Source organism: Natrix helvetica (assembly GCF_964273705.1).
Source record: "Natrix helvetica genome assembly, chromosome: 8".
In the NCBI taxonomy this organism is placed as follows: domain Eukaryota; kingdom Metazoa; phylum Chordata; class Lepidosauria; order Squamata; family Natricidae; genus Natrix; species Natrix helvetica.
The window spans coordinates 23,960,957-23,980,268 of NC_138559.1; the positions used below are offsets into that span (position 1 = coordinate 23,960,957).

A 19,312-nucleotide genomic window follows, 5' to 3' on the forward strand; every position below is an offset into this window, starting at 1 on the left:
TCCGAAAGTTCTTGGTTGCTGTAGAAAGTTTAAAACCCACCCCTCTGCTAGAAGAATGAAATATCCTGGGAAATATTAAGAAGGCAGGCTATTCTATTTCCCTGGGTAAGAAATGGAGAAACATGTTTTGGGGCAGGAAGCAGACTCACTCTTCATAAACCCCACCTTTGTCAATGGGCCATTAAAAGGCCTGAGCCAGTCTATTCTACATAACAAAGATCTCCACCCTTCAGCTCCAGGGTGATGGGATTAAGGCATGATAGTGTTAGCCCTTTACCCATCTCACCACAGGGCACCTGGGAAGAAGCCATGCTCAACCAAACTTGGACTCGAAACACAGCCTAGAGAGTTGCCCCTGCATTGCCCCATGGGCGTCTGACAACCAATCAGAATACAAGATCAAGATCAAAGCCCAGAGAGGTCATAAAACCAGGGATTTTCAGCATCTCGGTCTCTTTTCTTCTTCACCCAACATCTGGAAGCATGCGATCCCTCTTTTCTCTTCAGGAGCTCAAGCCGTGTGATCCTTCCCACCATTAAACCATCTTTCCAAGCAGCCTCCATGTTTCCAGTCTCTTTTTCCCCACTTGGAGCTGAACCAAGATGGGCATTTCTTCCCACAGAACCTGGAAGCATCTTAACCTTTCCAGGAAACTCAAATACTCTATTACAACATTATTTTAGAGCAAAACTATTTGCAGCGTTAATGAGCTGGAAACTGCTGCTCAAACACGTCCAAAGGTTTCTGACTATCTCAAAAGGTATTCACAAACACAATGCATTTTTTTAACACCTTTCAATTGCTAATTGATGGGGTATTTGTAATTCAGTCTCCCTTGCCCCACATCTGAATAACTCCATTCTTCCTCTCCTCTTGCTTCCTGATTTGCTGGATCCCCCTTTCAATGCCTTTTTCAAATCCTTTATCCCATCCATAGATCTGAGGACGTGAGCTGTTAAGTCTATGGAGATGCCCAATCACCCAGGTCATCGTTGTCCCAAAGGTGCTTTTTCCAAGGACAACAGGACTTCACTCTACCATCCCCAATAGATCATCATCCAGCCTTTGTAAGAGGAAGAAATCTTGGGGTCTTAGTGGACAACCAGCTAAATATGAGCCAGCAGTGTGCAGCGACAGCCAAAAACCCAACGCAATCTTAAGTTGCATTAACAGAGGGATACAATGAAGATCAAGGGAGGTTCTAATACTGCTCTATAAAGCCTTAGTAAGACCACACCTAGAGTACTGCATCCAGTTTTGGTCACCATACTATAAAAAAAATGTTGAGACTCTAGAAAGAATGCAGAGAAGAGCAACCAAGATGATTAGGGGACTGGAGGCTAAAACATACGAGGAACAGTTGCAGGAACTGGACATGGCTAGTCTAGTGAAGAGAAGGACCAGGGGAGACATGAGGGCAGTCTTCCAGTATTTGAGGGGCTGCCCCAGAGAGGAGGGAGGTGAAGCTATTTTCCAAAGCACCTGAAGGCCAGACAAGGAATAATGGATGGAAACTGACCAAGGAGAGATTCAACCTAGAAACAAGGAGTAACTTTCTGACAGTGAGAACAATCAACCCATGGAACAGAAGTTGCCTTTGAAAGTTGTGTGAGCTTCATCACTTGAGACTTTCAAGAAGAGATTGGACTGCCATTTGTCGGAAATGGTGTAGAGTCTACTGCTTGAGCGGGGGGGGGGGGTTGGACTAGATGACCTATAAGGTCCCTTCCAACTCTGTTAATCTGTTAACCCTCCAAGTGCTTACTCATTCCATTGATTGATGGTTCCTATGGTCTTCCTAATGTCCATTATGAAGCTACACCTTTGAGGTTTCTACATCTTTGAAGGCTGTGAGTTCAATCCTAAGCAGAGGCAGATATTTCTCTCTCTGAGCACATGAGAATATATCTGCTGAACAAAACTCCACGCTGGCAATAGGAAGGGCATCCAGCCATTAAAACACTCTGCTAGCCCCATTCAGTTGCCCATATTCCACCCCGCAGGGGATTATGGGGTCGTTAAATGAAGGTGACCCTTGATGTTTCTAATCTTCCAATTAGTCCTTCTAATCTTCCCCTGGAGAGCAAATGAGAATAAGCCTAAACCTCCTGTAGTTTGACCACTCTGCAGATATATGAAGACAACTCCACAGATAGATGAAGACAAGCATACTGGCTCCTCATGACCTTCTCCTCTACAACTTAAATATATCTAGATCCTTCCACTGTTCCTCATGATTTGGTCACCGTCTGGGTGCCCTTTTACCTTTTCCTCCGTTTGTTAAACACCGGCCAGTGGTCGTGAAATCCAACCACTCTGGGAGACATCATGGCTGCCCTTCAGCATTCGAGATTCTCCTCTTAATATTTCCTTAGTAACGCTGGGCCCCGATATTTACAATTTCCCACCCCGACGTCCCGCGAAGGGAGTGGAGGCCGACTCAAGAGGTGTTTGCCTGGCCGTAGCCACTTATAAAGTTTGTGATCAAATTCACAACTTCAGCCCCCGCAGTTCATGTGTCTCTTAACCACAATCCTCCAGGCAATTTGCTTGTAAATTACCAACTATTACCGGAACTACAGTGTAACCTGCATGGCTGACTTGAAGCATGCTGTGTGGGAGAGAGAGAATGGAAATATTTAACCACAATTGACTCAACCGGTGGGGGAAATTCACGGCAGCAAAGGGCCATTGCTGGGCCATGAGGTTTCCCCACATCGTTCCTCTATGCTTAATCACTTCCTCTGACATCTACTAACCCTCAACTGACAATGTCCTAGAAAAAAAGAGAGTTATGACCATTTTTCACACTTATGACCGTTGCAATCTCCCCATAGTCGTGGGATCAAAAGTCACGCTTGGCAACTGACTCATATTTAATTTTTTTCACGTTTTTTTTAACATATCAGTGTGTGAACAATACCCGAGTATCATATATTTCATACAAAAAAAAATAGTATTATTCATCTGTTTCATTTAACAATCTTATATAATACCAGGAGTAATACACATCTTTATATTAAATTTTAATCTTTCGTTGTTTAAATATTCAATATTTCAATATGCTATTTTTGCACTGATCATCCTATCTTAATTATTGTACCTTTTGATGTGAATAAAATATTATCAATCATATGTGTCAATGGGCCTTTAAGGCCTGAGCCAGTCTATTCTACATAACAAAGATCTGCCTCCTTCAGGCAGAGCCATAATAGGAATCCCAAAGCCCTTTCATTATATCATGACCCAGCAAGAGTCAACCAAGCCTGGGACTCAGGACAGTCTACAGCAGGGGTGTCCAAACTTGGGAACTTTAAGACTTGTGGACTTCAACTCCCAGAATTCCCCAGCCAGCCGGCTGGGGAATTCTGGGAGTTGAAGTCCACAAGTCTTAAAGTTCCCAAGTTTGGACACCCCTGGTCTACAGAGTTGCCCCTGCATGGTCCCATGGGAGTCCATGAATCCAGTGTCCTTTTCCCCCCGCTTGGAACTGAATCCAGATGGACTTTTCTTTCAACAACTGAACTTGAGAAATCCGGAGCTTTTAGCACCTCTTCATTATCCAAGTCAAAGAACCAGATAAACAGACTGGGCAGGATCAACCTTTCTAAACGGGAAAAAAAAAGAACCTCCAGTCCATCCCCCTCTGGGGATAAAGATTACACAATAACAGAATAACAGAATTGGAAGGGACCTTGGAGGTCTTCTAGTCCAACCTCCTGCTCAAGCAGGAAGCCTTATAACCACTTCAGACAAATGGGTCTCCAAACTCTTCTTGAAAACCTCCAGTGACGGAGCACCCAAAAATCTAGGGATATTAATCCGTTTCACGGATTAATTGTCAGGACTTTTTTTCCCTTCATTCTAGGTGGCTCCTTTCCTTGGTTAGTTCCCATCTGTTGCTTCTTGTCCTGCCTTCAAATGCTTTGGAAAATAGAAGATCAACCGCCTCTTACTTTTTTTGCATTTCCCTGGGATCTGTTCCTCCCCTTCAGATCCCCCTACCCAGAATCCACTCAGCCCCTCTGGGTCCCTTCCAGCCCTATGATGAGAAAGAACCTACTTCCAATTTATGGAATCCACCACCAGAGGTTCTAAAGGCAGCTCATAATTTAGCTGGCTTCCAAAAGGATTAAATAAAAGACTAGAGAGCTTGTCCATCAACAGGTATTTGTTGTAGAGAAAAGTAAAGTCCTACACTTAGGTAAGAAAAACCAAAACTGCATATATAGACTGGGTGAAACCAGGCTTAATAGCAGTGACTGTGAGAGGGATCTTGGAGTCTTAGTGGATAGCCAGCTAAACATGAGCCAACAGTGGGCAGCGGCAGCCAAAAAAGCCAATGCAATCCTAAACTGCATTAACAGAGGGATACAATCAAGATCAAGGGAGGTACTAATACCACTCATAAAGCCCCAGTAAGGCCACACCTGGAATACTGCATCCAGTTTTGATCACTACACATTATAAAAAAGATGTTGAGACTCTAGAAAAAGTGCAGAGAAGAGCAACCAGGATGATTAGGAGACTGGATACTAAAACATATAATAAATGGTTGCAGGAACTGGGCATGGCTAGTCTAGTGAAGAGAAGGACCAGGGGAGACATGAGAGCATTTTCCAATATTTGGAGGGGCTGCCACAAAGAGGAGGGAGCACCAGAAGGCCAGACAAGGAATAATGGATAGAAACCGACCAAGGAGAGATTCAACCTAGAAACAAGGAGGGATTTTCTGACAGTGAGAACAATCCACCCATGGAACAGAAGTTGCCTTCAGAAGTTGTGGGAGCTTCATCACTGGAAGCTTTCAAGAAGAGACTGGACTGCCATCGTTCAGAAATGGTGTAGGGTCTCCTGCTTGAGCAGGGGGTTGGACTAGACTCTTCCAACTCTGTCAATCTGTTAAATTCTGTATTAAAGACAATTACTGGAACCTTTGTTCAGAAGCAGAATTAAGTCTGAAAAACAGCCGACTGGGAGATCTAATTGCATGTCAACCTGAACTGTTTCTTTCCCCCAAATAACTGGGTGCGCAATCCCACCACACCGCTCTCCTCTTCTCACACTTGCCCTCCTCCCCAGCTTAGCAAGAGACAGCCCTGCTCTCAAAGCACATTTCCTCCTCCACCAAGCAGATATACTTACAGAAGTCTGAGGAAGGAGAGCTTTTTTCTCAAGGAAGCTAACCGGAGATGGCAAGTCTGCTTTGTACCTAAGTTGGAGATCTTCTTAGAAGGAAGGTTCTGGACCATGACTGTGCTGGGCAGAGGGCTGGCAGGAAACGCAGGAGACCACAACCCATAGAAAGCTTCCCCAAAGTTCTCCAGGTGGCCCAGCTGGCTAGTCCTGAAGGAAGGGTTGCTTCAGAGTCCAAGCCATAGAAACAGGTCCAGAAAGTGATGTGCGAATCAGACACTTGGTGCATGTGCCTTCTCTTCTCAAGTCAAGGTTCCTTAGAAGGATAACTCCATAATTTTAGATCTCCAGAAGAAAGAGCTTCTGGATGGGGCAATCTTCACCAGATTTCCCCCAAAAGCCTCTTTCTTATGACCCTCTCTGAGTCTTTCTCCCACTCCTGAGGGCTAAAACGATCTCAGAAGGATATTTTGATTGCTTCTTTTCGGGAACTGCGGCGCGGTCTTCGCCGAAGCTCAGTCTCCTTTCTGTGCGTGTGTAACTTGAGGTGGAGAGGTCTTCTCTGCCCCAGTTCTGAAGACACAAACTAGCCTTCCTTGCCCAGCTCCACCTGGGCATGATGTCAGCTGCTGTGTGCTGCCAGAAAGGTTGAGCCTCTGCTCCTGAAATCCCAACGCAGCACCTGAAAACAACGTATTCCCCCGAGGAGCTCAATGCTTGCTCCCTCCTGCCTTCATCAGCAAATCAGGTGGCAGAAGCACCTGATCAACCGAAGCAGGTGGCATAAGGGAACGTTGAGGCTCTATTCAGGACATGCAGACACGTGTACAAGCACAAGCCTCCAGGAGCAAGAAGTTCTGAGAGGAGATCTCCCGGCCAGGATACGGTTCTAACAGAAGAACAACGTTGGAAAGGACCTCGGAGGTCTTCTAGCTTGACTCCCTCTTCTTTGTGGCAGCCCCTGAGATATTGGAAGACTGCTATCATGTCTCCCCTAGTCCTTCTTTTCATTAAACTAGACATACCCAGTTCCTGCAACCGTTCTTCATATGTTTTAGCCTCCAGTCCCCTAATCCTCTTTCTTGCTCTTCTCTGCACTCTTTCTAGAGTCTCCACGCCTTTTCTACATTGTGGTGACCAAAACTGGATGCCGTATTCCAAGTGTGGCCTTACCAAGGCCTTATAAAGTGGTATTGAGGAAGGAAGGAAGGTGAGTGAGGAAAGGAGGCAGGAAGGAATGAGAGTTAAGAAATGAGGAAGGAAGGAAGGTGAGTGAGGAAAGGTGAAAGGAAGAAGAGTGAAGAAAGGAGGAAGAAAGGGAGGGAGGGAGGGAAGGAGAAACGAAGGAGAGTGAAAAAAGGAGGGAGCGAGGGAGGAAAGGAGGGGAAGGAGGAAGAGAAGGAAAGAAGGTGAGGAAAGATAGAAGGAAGGAATGAGAGTTAGGAAAGGAAGAAGGAAGGAAGATGAGTGAGGAAACGAGAAAGGAAGGAGAGTGAAGAAGGAAGGAAGGAAGGAAGGAAGGAAGGAAGGAAGGAAGGAAGGAAGGGATTTAAACTTGGACTTTCCAGAGCAGAATATGGTTTATCTGCTTTGTTCCCTATTATTTCCTCCAGGGTAACTATTTCTACAGGGGCATGGATAATTGGAGGGAAGCATATGGAAGAAAAGGCTGAGCTACTACTGAATAGCAGTTCTCAGCCGCTAGATTCTCTCTTGGGTTATTAATTGGCCCTCAGAGGGACTTGTTCTCTTTAGACCAAGGAACATTTCTTTCAAGCATTTCCTACCATCGGTAGAGTTATCACAACAAAGACAACAGAAACAGAAATGGGTTGCAGCCAAGAGAGAAGAATGAAAGTATGGAGTTGGTTATAAAAGGCTTGACCGATATCAAGAGTCCCATTTTTGAATCCGTTGCTGCTTTTTAAAGAGTGTGCAAGCGTCGCACCCACTTTATCCCATAGCTAGACAGATTCCAGAGATCCGGTATAGCTTTCAAGCGTACCAAAAAAAAAAAAAAAAAAACCTCCAATTCTTCAGTAAAAATTTAAAAATTAAGTAATTTAATTTTTTTTTTAAAAAAAGAAACAACCCCACTGTTTAGAATAGAGTAATGATTTTCCACACAGCAGTTTCGCTGACTTCAAATTTCAGCTATCAGCATGATCTAAGACAGGGGTGTCCAAACTTGGCAACTTTAAGCAGAGCTGGCTGGGGAATTCTGGGAGTTGAAGTCCACAAGTCTTAAAGTTGCCAAGTTTGGACACCCCTGATCTAAGACAATTCAAATGTTAATTATGGGAGCAGAGAAGGCCGCATTTTTGCATTATGATCAAAAAAAGCCCAACAACATGGGGAGTTGAAATCAATTAGCACTGATGATGTTACCTAGTTTGGTATGAACCAGATGCTTGCTTCCAACATCTAGCGGATCTATCTTTAAACACTTTTGCCAATCTTGCTGGTGCAAAGTGCCATCTATAAAGCATTTTATACAGATTTTCCTTATAGGCAGTCGACATCGTCAGTTTAATATTTCGGCATAAACAGAGGGATGGAATCAAGATCACGTGAAGGGTTAATACCACTTTCTAAGGCCTTGGTAAGGCCACACTTGGAATACTGCATTCAGTTCTGGTCGCCACGATGTAAAAAAGATGTGGAGACTCTAGAAAGAGTGCAGAGAAGAGCAAGAAAGATGATTAGGGGACTGGAGGCTAAAACATACGAAGAACGGTTGCAGGAACTGGGTAGGTCTAATTTAATGAAAAGAAGGATGAGAGGAGACATGATAGGAGTCTTCCAATATTTGAGGGGCTGCCACAAAGAAGAGGAAGTCATACTACTCTCCAAAGCACCAGAGGGCAGGACAAGAAGCAATGGGTGGAAACTAATCAAGGAGAGAAGCAACCTAGAACTAAAGAGAAATTTCCTGACAGATAGAACAATTAATCAATGGAACAACTTGCCTCCAAAAGTTGTGAATGCTCCAACACTGGAAGTCTTTAAGAAGATGTTGGATATCCATTTGTCTGAAGTGGTGTAGGGTTTCCTGCCTAAGCAGGGGGTTGGACTATAAGACCTCCAAGGTCCCTTCCAACTCTGTTATTCTATTCTATTCTCCAATATCTATTCTATTCTATTCTACTCTACTCTATTCTATTCCACAATTTCTGCAATTTATCTAAGTCTATTGCCTATCCACAATGTTCAGCCCATTTCTCTTTCTCTTTTAGAGGAAATATTCTGCCTTTTTAATATTTTCCAAAGTATTTAGTTCTCCTAGGAGAGGGGTGAGTGCTAACTTTCTTCAATATGAAGAGCCTCATCCTCTACTCCTATGTCTGAGGATACTAGAGAAAGAATTCAAGTAAGAATTTTATGCCTCCTGGCTCATCCTCACGCTTGGATCCGGAAGTGAATGTCTGAGTGGTGATCGCAACCATCTGGTTTCCATATTTCCACCAGCACTCCCACCCCCAGGAAATAACAGCTTTGGGTTAATAGGCGGCAAGGAAATGAAACTAATAAAACACAATGGGAGAATACTGAAAAGCAGAAGAGAAGAGCATTCTGCGGCCGTAGGAAAATGGCAGTCCAAATGTAATATATACGGGGGGGGGGGGGAGTTGGAGGAGGAGAATTGTCTTTTCTGCTAATGAAAAAAAAAAACCCCAATACCTTCAAGGCAAAGCATATTTTGCTAATCTGGCTGGAAAGAAAGTCATGCGCTCTTTAGCCTCTTTTCTACCGATAACGCTGCAGTTTGAAGTTCTAATAAATCAGAAAGTACATTGGGTTTCCTACTCAAATTACACTTTCTCCTTGCTTCTTTCCCTCCGTCCCCAGTTTTAGTTTGTCAAACATGTACGAGATAAACAGGTAGAGGTATAAACATGGACATGAACACAGGAAATGGGTATGAATAAATGGGGACAGTAGGACAGGGACGGAAGGCACGCTGGTGTGCTTATGCACGCCCCCTTTACGGACCTCTTAGGAATGGGGTGAGGTCCACACTAGTCAGTTTAAGGTTGAAGCTGTGGGGGTTTGAGGATGTAACAACGGAGTCAGGTAGAGCATTCCAGGCGTTGACCACTCTGTTGCTGAAGTCGTATTTTTTGCAATCGAGTTTGGAACTGTTTACCTTGAGTTTGTATCCATTGTTTGCCCATGAATTATTGCAGTTGAAGTAGCCGTTGACAGGTAGCAGATAATTTTGTGTACTACACTTAAGTCAGACCGTAAGCTGACCTAAGTCTAAATTAGGACGACTGGGGATGAGAATTCGTACACATTCATATACCACTCCAAAGGGGCAATGAGAAAGCTAAGAAGGAAACAAACAACAACAACAAAACAGACTACAGGTAGTCCTCCACTTACAACTGTTTGTTTAGTGGCCATTCAAAGTTGCGATGAGACTTATGAACAAGTGACTGATGAGCGGTTTTCACACTTATGACTGTTGCAGCATTCCCCCCAATCATGCGATCAAAAGTCAGACGCTTGACAGCTGGCTTAGAGGTGGAGACCCTTTGAGGGGTGTATGCAATGAAGTTACATTTTAACGTACGGCGATTAGTGTACATTCAAAGTGACGGTAGTTTAAGCCTAAGTCTTCTATTACAACTAGGAAATTGGGCTGCAAACAGACTTTGTATTCAGATCTCCAATGCTGGAGAAAACACACCAAGAAAACAGATGTTACCCTCTACTGGTCTTTTCTGGGCCAGAATGGAAAGAATCTCGAATGTGTCCGAGAGTACAAGGTTGGGAGAAATCGCACTTTATTCAACCCATCAACGAATCTCTTCTTCCAGTTACTTACCTGTTATCACGTAGTCGGGGGCTCAGAAAGCGGGAGGGGTCGTCCTCATGACTGCTGTGTTGGCTGCTGTAGAAACAAGCAAAATATGAGGGACAAAGACAACGACTCTTCAATGGATACTAAAGCTATTTGGGTGTACATACAAATGAAAGCTTTATCGTGCTTTCATTTGCAAATGGCATGTTCCTCATTCTCTTATATTATCCCCAGCTTTCATTATAACAGAGGAAGATATTTCTTGAAACCTTACTTGAATACATTCTTCTTTCTACAGTGCTAATTGTAGAGGAGGGGTGTCCAACCTTGGCAACCTGAAGACTTGTGGACTTCAACTCCCAGAATTCCCCAGCCAGAATGACTGGGAGTAGGAATTCTGGGAATTGGAATTCTGGGAACTGAACTTCACAAGCCTTAAAGTTGTCGAGTCTGAATATCTCTGAATACACACACACACACACACACACACACACACATATATATAAGGAGGCGAGCCTGTGGCTTAGTGGCTAAGACTCCTGCCTAAGATATAATACAGCCCAGGTTCAAATCCCAGTAAGGGTATGGCTAGCTGATGAGAGCTATATATAAATATCCATACTGAAGGAGTATATGAATCAATATGAATCAATATTGGCTTCTGCTTATATTATTGTATACTGTCAGAAATTAGTTGTTTTCCAGCCTAGCAAATTGTAACCTTAATACTGGATGGCATTACTGCAAATGTTTGCTCACTGCTGTGACGCGCTTCTATTCTTGGCTTCAAAGCTAGGGACATTCTTGAAAACATAGAAGAAATTGTTACAGCGGAATATCAGGCCCCATAGATAAAAGGAACCAAACTAGGGAATTTTCCTGGCTCATAAATCCTTAAAGCATTCTGCTGAAAAAACAACTTGGCAAAGGGGGGACTGCCACCCCCTATACAAGGCTATAGGAATACTCCATAGATATGATCGACAGTTACAGGAGCTTGAACAAAAGAACGTTTTAAAGATCACGTTGGTAACGAACCTTTGCCTCTGATTGGATAAACTTTGTTTCCATCTGCCTAAAATGTATAGAATACTCTGAGCCCCTCTTGCAAGGGGCGGCTATTCCTTACATTCATTGGTTTGTATGTTTTGGATATAATTTTGTCACCCAACTTTTGCTACAGTCATAAATAAAAGCTGTTATCTTTTGCAAGCCTCGTCTGGAGTCTCTGGCATTTCAGTGGTTCGGGGAAACTTCTCGGGCCTTACAATACAATTTAAAGCTAAAAGGCAATATATATATACGTATGAATATTGATATAACATATATAAAACCATGATGTATATAACTGGAAAGGAAGAATAATGAAATAACCACTATGTAATTATGAGTGATAGCAATACTGGAGCGCTGTAAAGATTGAAAATGTAAATGATGAAACACGTTCGATAAAAATTATTTTTAAAAAATAAATAAAGACCAAGTCTTTCTTTTCAACTATGCCCAGAGCCATTTGGGAGGATGGCAGCCTTCCAAAATCTAATAAAATAGGTATAAATAAATAAACACAACACCACTATAGCACAGAAATGATGGGAAACAGGACTAAAAAAAAATCAGAAACTATCCTTCAAGCCACACAGCAACATATCCTCAGGCTTAAAATATCACCGGATTAAAAGTCTTCAGATTGAATGTGTATTCCAAAGTGGAAGCTGCAGTCCTAGAGGGAGTATCCCGCTTCTCTCATAATCTGGAAAAATTAGCCTTCAAAACCATCCCAGAATGACAGCATGCGCTGGCATCAAAATCATCTTATCAAGAAATAAACCCCTGTTGAGGGATGCCTGCACTCTACCCAAAGGTGACTTAGCCTTTTATGAGGTTGTATTTTTATCCAGCATCAAAACCACACAATTCAAAAATTCACATCTGCATTTTCTTCACCACAGGGATAGGAATGTCGGAAAAGGGGGGGGGAGGAGATTCTAGAGGTTGCAACTACAATTCCCAGAAGCTCAATTCAGCTTGGTGTGGAGGAATGCTGGGAGTTGTAGTATAGCCCCATAGGAAAGGCCACACTTTCCCTGCTCCAGATCTAGGTCAAACCATCCTACAGCCTATGAATCGGATTTCCCTGACTTCAAAAAAGAAAGAAAGAAAGAAAGAAAGAAAGAAAGAAAGAAAGAAAGAAAGAAAGAAAGAAAGAAAGAAAGAAAGAAAGAAAGAGAAAGAAAGATTGAGAGATGGGTAGAAAGAAAGAGAAAGAAGGAAGAAAAAAGAAAGGAAGAAAAAAGAAAGGAAGAGAGAAAGATTGAGAGGGGTAGAAAGAAAGAATGGAATGAAGAAAGGAAGAAAGAAAGAAGGATTGAGAGATGGGAAGAAAGGAAGGAAGGAAGAGAAAGAAACAAAGAAGGAAGGGACGAAGAGGAAGAAAGAAAGAGAAAGAAAGAGAAAGAGAGAGAAACAGAAAGAGAGAAATAAAGAAAGGAAAGGAGAGAAAGAGAGAGAGAGAAAGGAAGGAAGGAAGAAAGAAAGAGAGAAAGATCTGTAATGCCTATAAAAAATGTATGATGTCCTATTTTAACAATATTCTAAACCATCATTTAGCATGGCTTGTGAATTTCTTACTACACAAGCACAAACATTTCCAAAAATTATACAACCATCATATACCAAAGGTGCTTTTTCAGGAGGCAACTGGACTTTTTTTTTCTTTGAAGACATTTCACTTCTCATCCAAGAAGCTTCTTCAGCTCTGACTGGATGGTGGGGAAGGGAAGGATTTATATGCCTTGCAGACAGCTGGTCATTTGCAGCCTTTTAGAGGGTCCTTTAGCCCACTTGGCGGTTTATTTTTGTCCTCAGGGTCAGCTGAGTGCAGTCTGCAATTTTTTTCTAAAAAGTCTTCTAAAAATTACAGACTACAGGAACCATTTGCACCACTCAGGTGACCCTGAGGACACAGAGAAACCTCCAAGTGCTTTAATGACCCTCTAAAAGGATGCAAATGACCAGCTTGTCTGCAAGGAATATATGTCCTTCCATTCCCCACCATCCAGTCAGAGCTGAAGAAGCTTCTTGGATGAGAAGAGAAATGTCTTCAAAGAAAAAACAAGAAAGCCCAGTTACCAACTGAAAGATCTCCTGCTTGAGCAAGGGGTGGGACTAGAAGACCTCCAAGGTCCCTTCCAACTCTGTTATTCAGTTATTCTCAAAGCACCTTTGGGACAAGCATCTCTACAGGTTTTTAAACAACCATCAGTCCATAATGCTATCGATATGCCAACTTTTTTGGCTTTCCCCCAGACTCCCCAGAGCCCAGGGGGAAGGCGGTGAGACTTAGACTAGGGATGCTCTGAAGTCTGCATGGAGAATCCGAGGAATTTATTGCAATGCAGTTCCAAAAACCAAGCCGGAGAGAAATCCGGTGGAGAAATTGCCTCCTCCATCCACGAGATGTCACCATTTCCTTTTGCAGCTGGCCAATGCCGAATGGCTCTAAGAAGAGGACATATGAGGCCAATGGCTTGTGATTCGGAGCCCCTGCTGTCATTATTGCACGATTCGTGGGGAATCTGCTGCTCGGGAATCCACTCTTGTCGGTTATTTTCTATCAGTTGGCCGATGCTATTTATAGAGATCTCTCGGGATGGGCAAGAAACGGCTCTGCTTTGGGCTCCCAAGCTGGAGACACTTGCTTCTGTTTTTTCCCCTGGTTTTAACAGTTAATTCACACTGAACCCCACCATAATTTTAAGGAGAAACTTCCTAACAGAGAAGACAATTAACCAGTGGAACAGCTTGCCAGTGGAAGTTGTAGGAGCTCTATCACTGGAGGTTTTTAAAGAAAATACTGGACAGCCAACTGCCTGAAATGATATAGGGTCTCCTGCTTGAGCAGAGGGTTGGACTAGAAGACCTCCAAGGTCCCTTCCAGCTCTATTCTGATTGATTGATTGATTGATTGATTGATTGATTGGAATGGTCTAGGGTCTCCTGCTTGAGCAGAGGGTTGGACTAGAAGACCTCCAAGGTCCCTTCCAGCTCTATTCTGATTGATTGATTGATTGATTGATTGATTGATTGATTGATTGGAATGGTCTAGGGTCTCCTGCTTGAGCAGAGGGTTGGACTAGAAGACCTCCAAGGTCCCTTCCAGCTCTATTCTGATTGATTGATTGATTGATTGATTGATTGATTGGAATGGTCTAGGGTCTCCTGCTTGAGCAGAGGGTTGGACTAGAAGACCTCCAAGGTCCCTTCCAGCTCTATTCTGATTGATTGATTGATTGATTGATTGATTGATTGATTGGAATGGTCTAGGGTCTCCTGCTTGAGCAGAGGGTTGGACTAGAAGACCTCCAAGGTCCCTTCCAGCTCTATTCTGATTGATTGATTGATTGATTGATTGGAATGGTCTAGGGTCTCCTGCTTGAGCAGAGGGTTGGACTAGAAGACCTCCAAGGTCCCTTCCAGCTCTATTCTGATTGATTGATTGATTGATTGATTGATTGGAATGGTCTAGGGTCTCCTGCTTGAGCAGAGGGTTGGACTAGAAGACCTCCAAGGTCCCTTCCAGCTCTATTCTGATTGATTGATTGATTGATTGATTGGAATGGTCTAGGGTCTCCTGCTTGAGCAGAGGGTTGGACTAGAAGACCTCCAAGGTCCCTTCCAGCTCTATTCTGATTGATTGATTGATTGATTGATTGATTGATTGATTGGAATGGTCTAGGGTCTCCTGCTTGAGCAGAGGGTTGGACTAGAAGACCTCCAAGGTCCCTTCCAGCTCTATTCTGATTGATTGATTGATTGATTGATTGGAATGGTCTAGGGTCTCCTGCTTGAGCAGAGGGTTGGACTAGAAGACCTCCAAGGTCCCTTCCAGCTCTATTCTGATTGATTGATTGATTGATTGATTGGAATGGTCTAGGGTCTCCTGCTTGAGCAGAGGGTTGGACTAGAAGACCTCCAAGGTCCCTTCCAGCTCTATTCTGATTGATTGATTGATTGATTGATTGATTGGAATGGTCTAGGGTCTCCTGCTTGAGCAGAGGGTTGGACTAGAAGACCTCCAAGGTCCCTTCCAGCTCTATTCTGATTGATTGATTGATTGATTGATTGATTGATTGGAATGGTCTAGGGTCTCCTGCTTGAGCAGAGGGTTGGACTAGAAGACCTCCAAGGTCCCTTCCAGCTCTATTCTGATTGATTGATTGATTGATTGATTGATTGGAATGGTCTAGGGTCTCCTGCTTGAGCAGAGGGTTGGACTAGAAGACCTCCAAGGTCCCTTCCAGCTCTATTCTGATTGATTGATTGATTGATTGATTGATTGATTGATTGATTGGAATGGTCTAGGGTCTCCTGCTTGAGCAGAGGGTTGGACTAGAAGACCTCCAAGGTCCCTTCCAGCTCTATTCTGATTGATTGATTGATTGATTGATTGGAATGGTCTAGGGTCTCCTGCTTGAGCAGAGGGTTGGACTAGAAGACCTCCAAGGTCCCTTCCAGCTCTATTCTGATTGATTGATTGATTGATTGATTGATTGGAATGGTCTAGGGTCTCCTGCTTGAGCAGAGGGTTGGACTAGAAGACCTCCAAGGTCCCTTCCAGCTCTATTCTGATTGATTGATTGATTGATTGATTGATTGGAATGGTCTAGGGTCTCCTGCTTGAGCAGAGGGTTGGACTAGAAGACCTCCAAGGTTCCTTCCAGCTCTATTCTGATTAAATAGTTAAATAGATAGATAAATAAATAGATAGATAGATAGATAGATAGATAGATAGATAGATAGATAGATAGATATAGATAGATAGATAAATAGATAAATAGATAAATAGATAAATAGATAAATAGATAAATAGATAAATAGATAAATAGATAAATAGATAAATAGATAAATAGATAAATAGATATTTAAATGCTTATTCTTGATCTACCTCTGTGCTTCCAGTTCATTGCCTCGTCAATTATGCTGTTCAGATTTTCTGTCCAATTTCACTTTCTGGATAAAAATAGTGGAGAAAAGCACTAACTTTCAACAAGAGCTGCTGTGATCTTTTAATGCATCCCTTTTCCCCCTTCCTCCTTTTCAAATGCAAATTCTCTTCCCTCTGCTTCAGATAAAGAGAGATAAACTGAAACAGGAGAGATTCAACCTGACCAAAGTTAGAAATATGGAACTATAAGAAAAGGAACAATGAAAAAAGGGAGGCTTGTTAAAATTGGATGAGCAAATATTCGTATTATGATTATCATTGTCAGAGAATGAATATTAATGTGATGAATATTGTTGCAAACACTTTGATGATGATTTCCTAAAAATATTTGTACCCAGACGACATGCTGTTTAACCAATAATGGAATTTTTATATGTTATAAAACAAATAACTTATGTACAAAAGAAGAGAGATTCAACCTGGACATAAGGAAATAAGGAGAAATTTTCTGACAGTGAGAGCAATCAACCCATGGAACAGAAGTTGCCTTCGGAAGTTGCGGGAGCTTCATCCCTGGAAGCTTTCAAGAACAGACTGGACTGCCATCTGTCAGAAATGGTGTAGGGTCTATTGCTTGGGCAAGGGGGGTTGGACTAGATGATCCCTTCCAACTCTGTTAATCTCATCTGATCTTGAAACAGAAACAGAATTATTTGCAAGGAAGCGATCGCAAAGGATTCTTACCTCATCTGTCAAATCCCAGCAGAATCCAAGCCGTGTAAAAAGCTAGAATCTGACCCCACTGAATTCCACCCCGTTGAACTGTGATTTCTCCTCTGAGTCAATCTCAGCTTGGGGACCAGGGTTATCCATTTTCCTCCTTGGGTCACCGCTCAATGTTTTGCACCTGGCCGTAAGGAACCGATGTTTGCAAAAAACAAACAAACCGCACGAGTAAAAATTAACCGGCTCAATTTAACGATTAAACCTTCCCAAACCAGACCTTCCTTGGTCATTCTTGACTTCCTCTTGGATTGATGCTGAGCATGCACAATTCGAAAGGCACTCAGGTTCAAAGGTTATTCAGGAAACTGGACAAAATGCTACTGAATAGCCTGTTCTCGCCCCTCCCTCCCTCCCTTCTGCAGGATTACCGTTCTGGAAGCCACATTAAGATCAGATAACGCCTCCCTTATCAGGAAGAAGCAGTGATCTTCCCTGGTCTCTCAGTTCAAAGACTTCCCACTCCTAGTGAGGCCCCAATCACCCTTGATTTTCCCTAGACGCTATCTCTTTCTTAAGGAAACAAATATTCCAGTATTCTTGGTAGAAACAAAATTAGAAACAGCATGCTTCAGCAAAACAAAGTCTCGTTTGACCTATGGCCATGATGGCGAAACTATGGCACATGTGTCGGAAGTGGCACGCAGAGTCAGCTCTCTGGGCAGGCGAGCCGTCGCCTGTTGCTCTTTCGAGTTCCAGAGTGCCAGCCAGCTGGTCTTCATGAGCGAGGAGACCAGCTGGCCGGTGCATGCACTCGGTGCGCCGGGAAGATGATCTTCCGGTTTCTGGTGAGTGCTTGAGCACCGGCCAGCTGGTCTTCAGGCACACATGCATGCCCGACTCCTTGCCAAGTTCTGCAGATCTTGGCCTGGCAGCTCTCCAAGCCAGATAAGGTCTGTGACCGTAAATCCTCCCTTGAAAGACTTTGCTGGCTGTGAATGAGCAGAATTCACGGTCAATTAATAAACGGGGTTTTTGTCGGGACCAGGAGATTGCTTCATGCTCTTGCAAAGCCTCGGTCAGAACAATCCTTACGACTGTGTCAACTGCCATCTGTCAGAAATGGTGCAGGGTCTCCTACTTGGGCAGGGGGTTGGACTAGATGACCTACAAGTCCCTTTCAACTCCGTTAATCTGCAATCTTTCTGTAATCTGTAATCTCATTGTGATTCTTTTTGGAAATGTGGCTCCTCGAACGTGATGAGAATGAGAAAACTGTGAAGTATTTCCTGCCTAGCTTGAAAGATGTTTTAGCTCCTAAGATTTTATTGGCCGTTAGAGAGCTCCGAACGACCCATTTTTTTCAACCAAAATCATTCCTGCTTTTTTGCATATTTTAAAGAATACATGACTCTCTGGAAGAATCATTTCTCCCTCCTGCAATATATAAAGACACTTATATATTATTTATTTCCTCTGCATACCCGTTCTAACTTCCGGAGGGTCTAGCGGTAGACAGCCAAGAGAACAACAAAGGAAGGAAATAATCCTTCCTTTATAATAATAATCCGCCAAGCACGAGAAAGAGCCCATTTTCTACGGCAATTCAATTACAGATGCACGAAACGTTCTCCACACGAGATGAGAAATTATACTCATATTCCACAAGAGCTTTTTGAGACTGCAAATCAGAGGTGAAATGCTACCCATTCAGGCTGGTTCACCCAAAACGGTTGTAAAAAAACGCTTAACAAAGTTTTGAAAAGTTCCAACGATCAGCTGACACACTCACATTCCCACATGTATGCTCAAGGAAGCTCAAACTGCCCAAGGAGCTGCTGATACAGTTCTACAGAGGAATGATTGTGTCTGCCATCTGCACCTCCATAACTGTCTGGTTTGGTCCTGCAACCCAACAAGACAGACACAGAATTCAGAGGATAATTAGAACTGAAGAAAAAACAATTACTACCAACCTGCCTTTCATTGAGGACCTGTAACACTGCAGGAATCAAAAAGAGGGCTGTGAAAATATCTACAGACCCCTCGCATCCTGGACATAAATTGTTTAAACTCATACCCTCAAAATGATGCTACTGGGCACTCCGCACCAAGGCAACTAAACACCAGAACATGTTTTTTTTCCTGAATGCCATCCCTCTGCTAAACAAATAATTCCCTCACCACTGTCCAACTATTCACTAAGGCTGCATTGCTATTAGTATTAGTCTTCTCATCGTTCCTATCACCCATTTCCTCCCACTTACGACTGCATGACTGTAACTTTGTTGCTTGTATCCTTATGATTTATATTGATATTGATGGTTTCCTGATTGCTTATTTGTCCCCTATGACTTTCATTAAGTGTTGTTGCTTATGATTCTTGTTGAATGTATCTTGTCTTTTTATGTACACTGAGAGCATCTGCACCAAAGACAAATTCCTTGTGTGTCCAATCACACTTGCCCAATAAAGAATCCTATCCTATCCTCTTCCTCTTCCATTTCCATTTCCATTTTCTATTCTATTCTATTCTATTCTATTCTATTCTATGCATGCACATGTATACTCCCACAGAGAGAAATATGTAAATCTCCTTTACAAGAAGGCAATGCAAATGCAAAGGGCCTCACCAAACTTCAAGAAGATACGGTACTTACAAAGAGTTATTTGCAGAACTCCAAGTTTTGAACAGTTA

The 19,312-nt window shown here is 42.9% G+C and overlaps 1 protein-coding gene across 9 annotated transcripts in view; it reads right to left on the reverse strand.

Annotated features, from left to right (window-relative positions):
• Positions 1–19,312, reverse strand: part of GRAMD1B (GRAM domain containing 1B) — a 441,187-nt gene that overhangs the window by 92,918 nt on the left and 328,957 nt on the right. For all 9 annotated transcript variants that reach the window (XM_081960574.1, XM_081960580.1, XM_081960581.1 and 6 more), the window contains exon 2: positions 9,969–10,034. Coding sequence is in view for 7 of the 9 variants with exons in the window: in XM_081960580.1 (XP_081816706.1) it covers positions 9,969–10,034 (66 nt within the window). In the remaining 2 variants the exon portion in view is untranslated. The remainder of the gene's footprint in view (positions 1–9,968; positions 10,035–19,312) is intronic.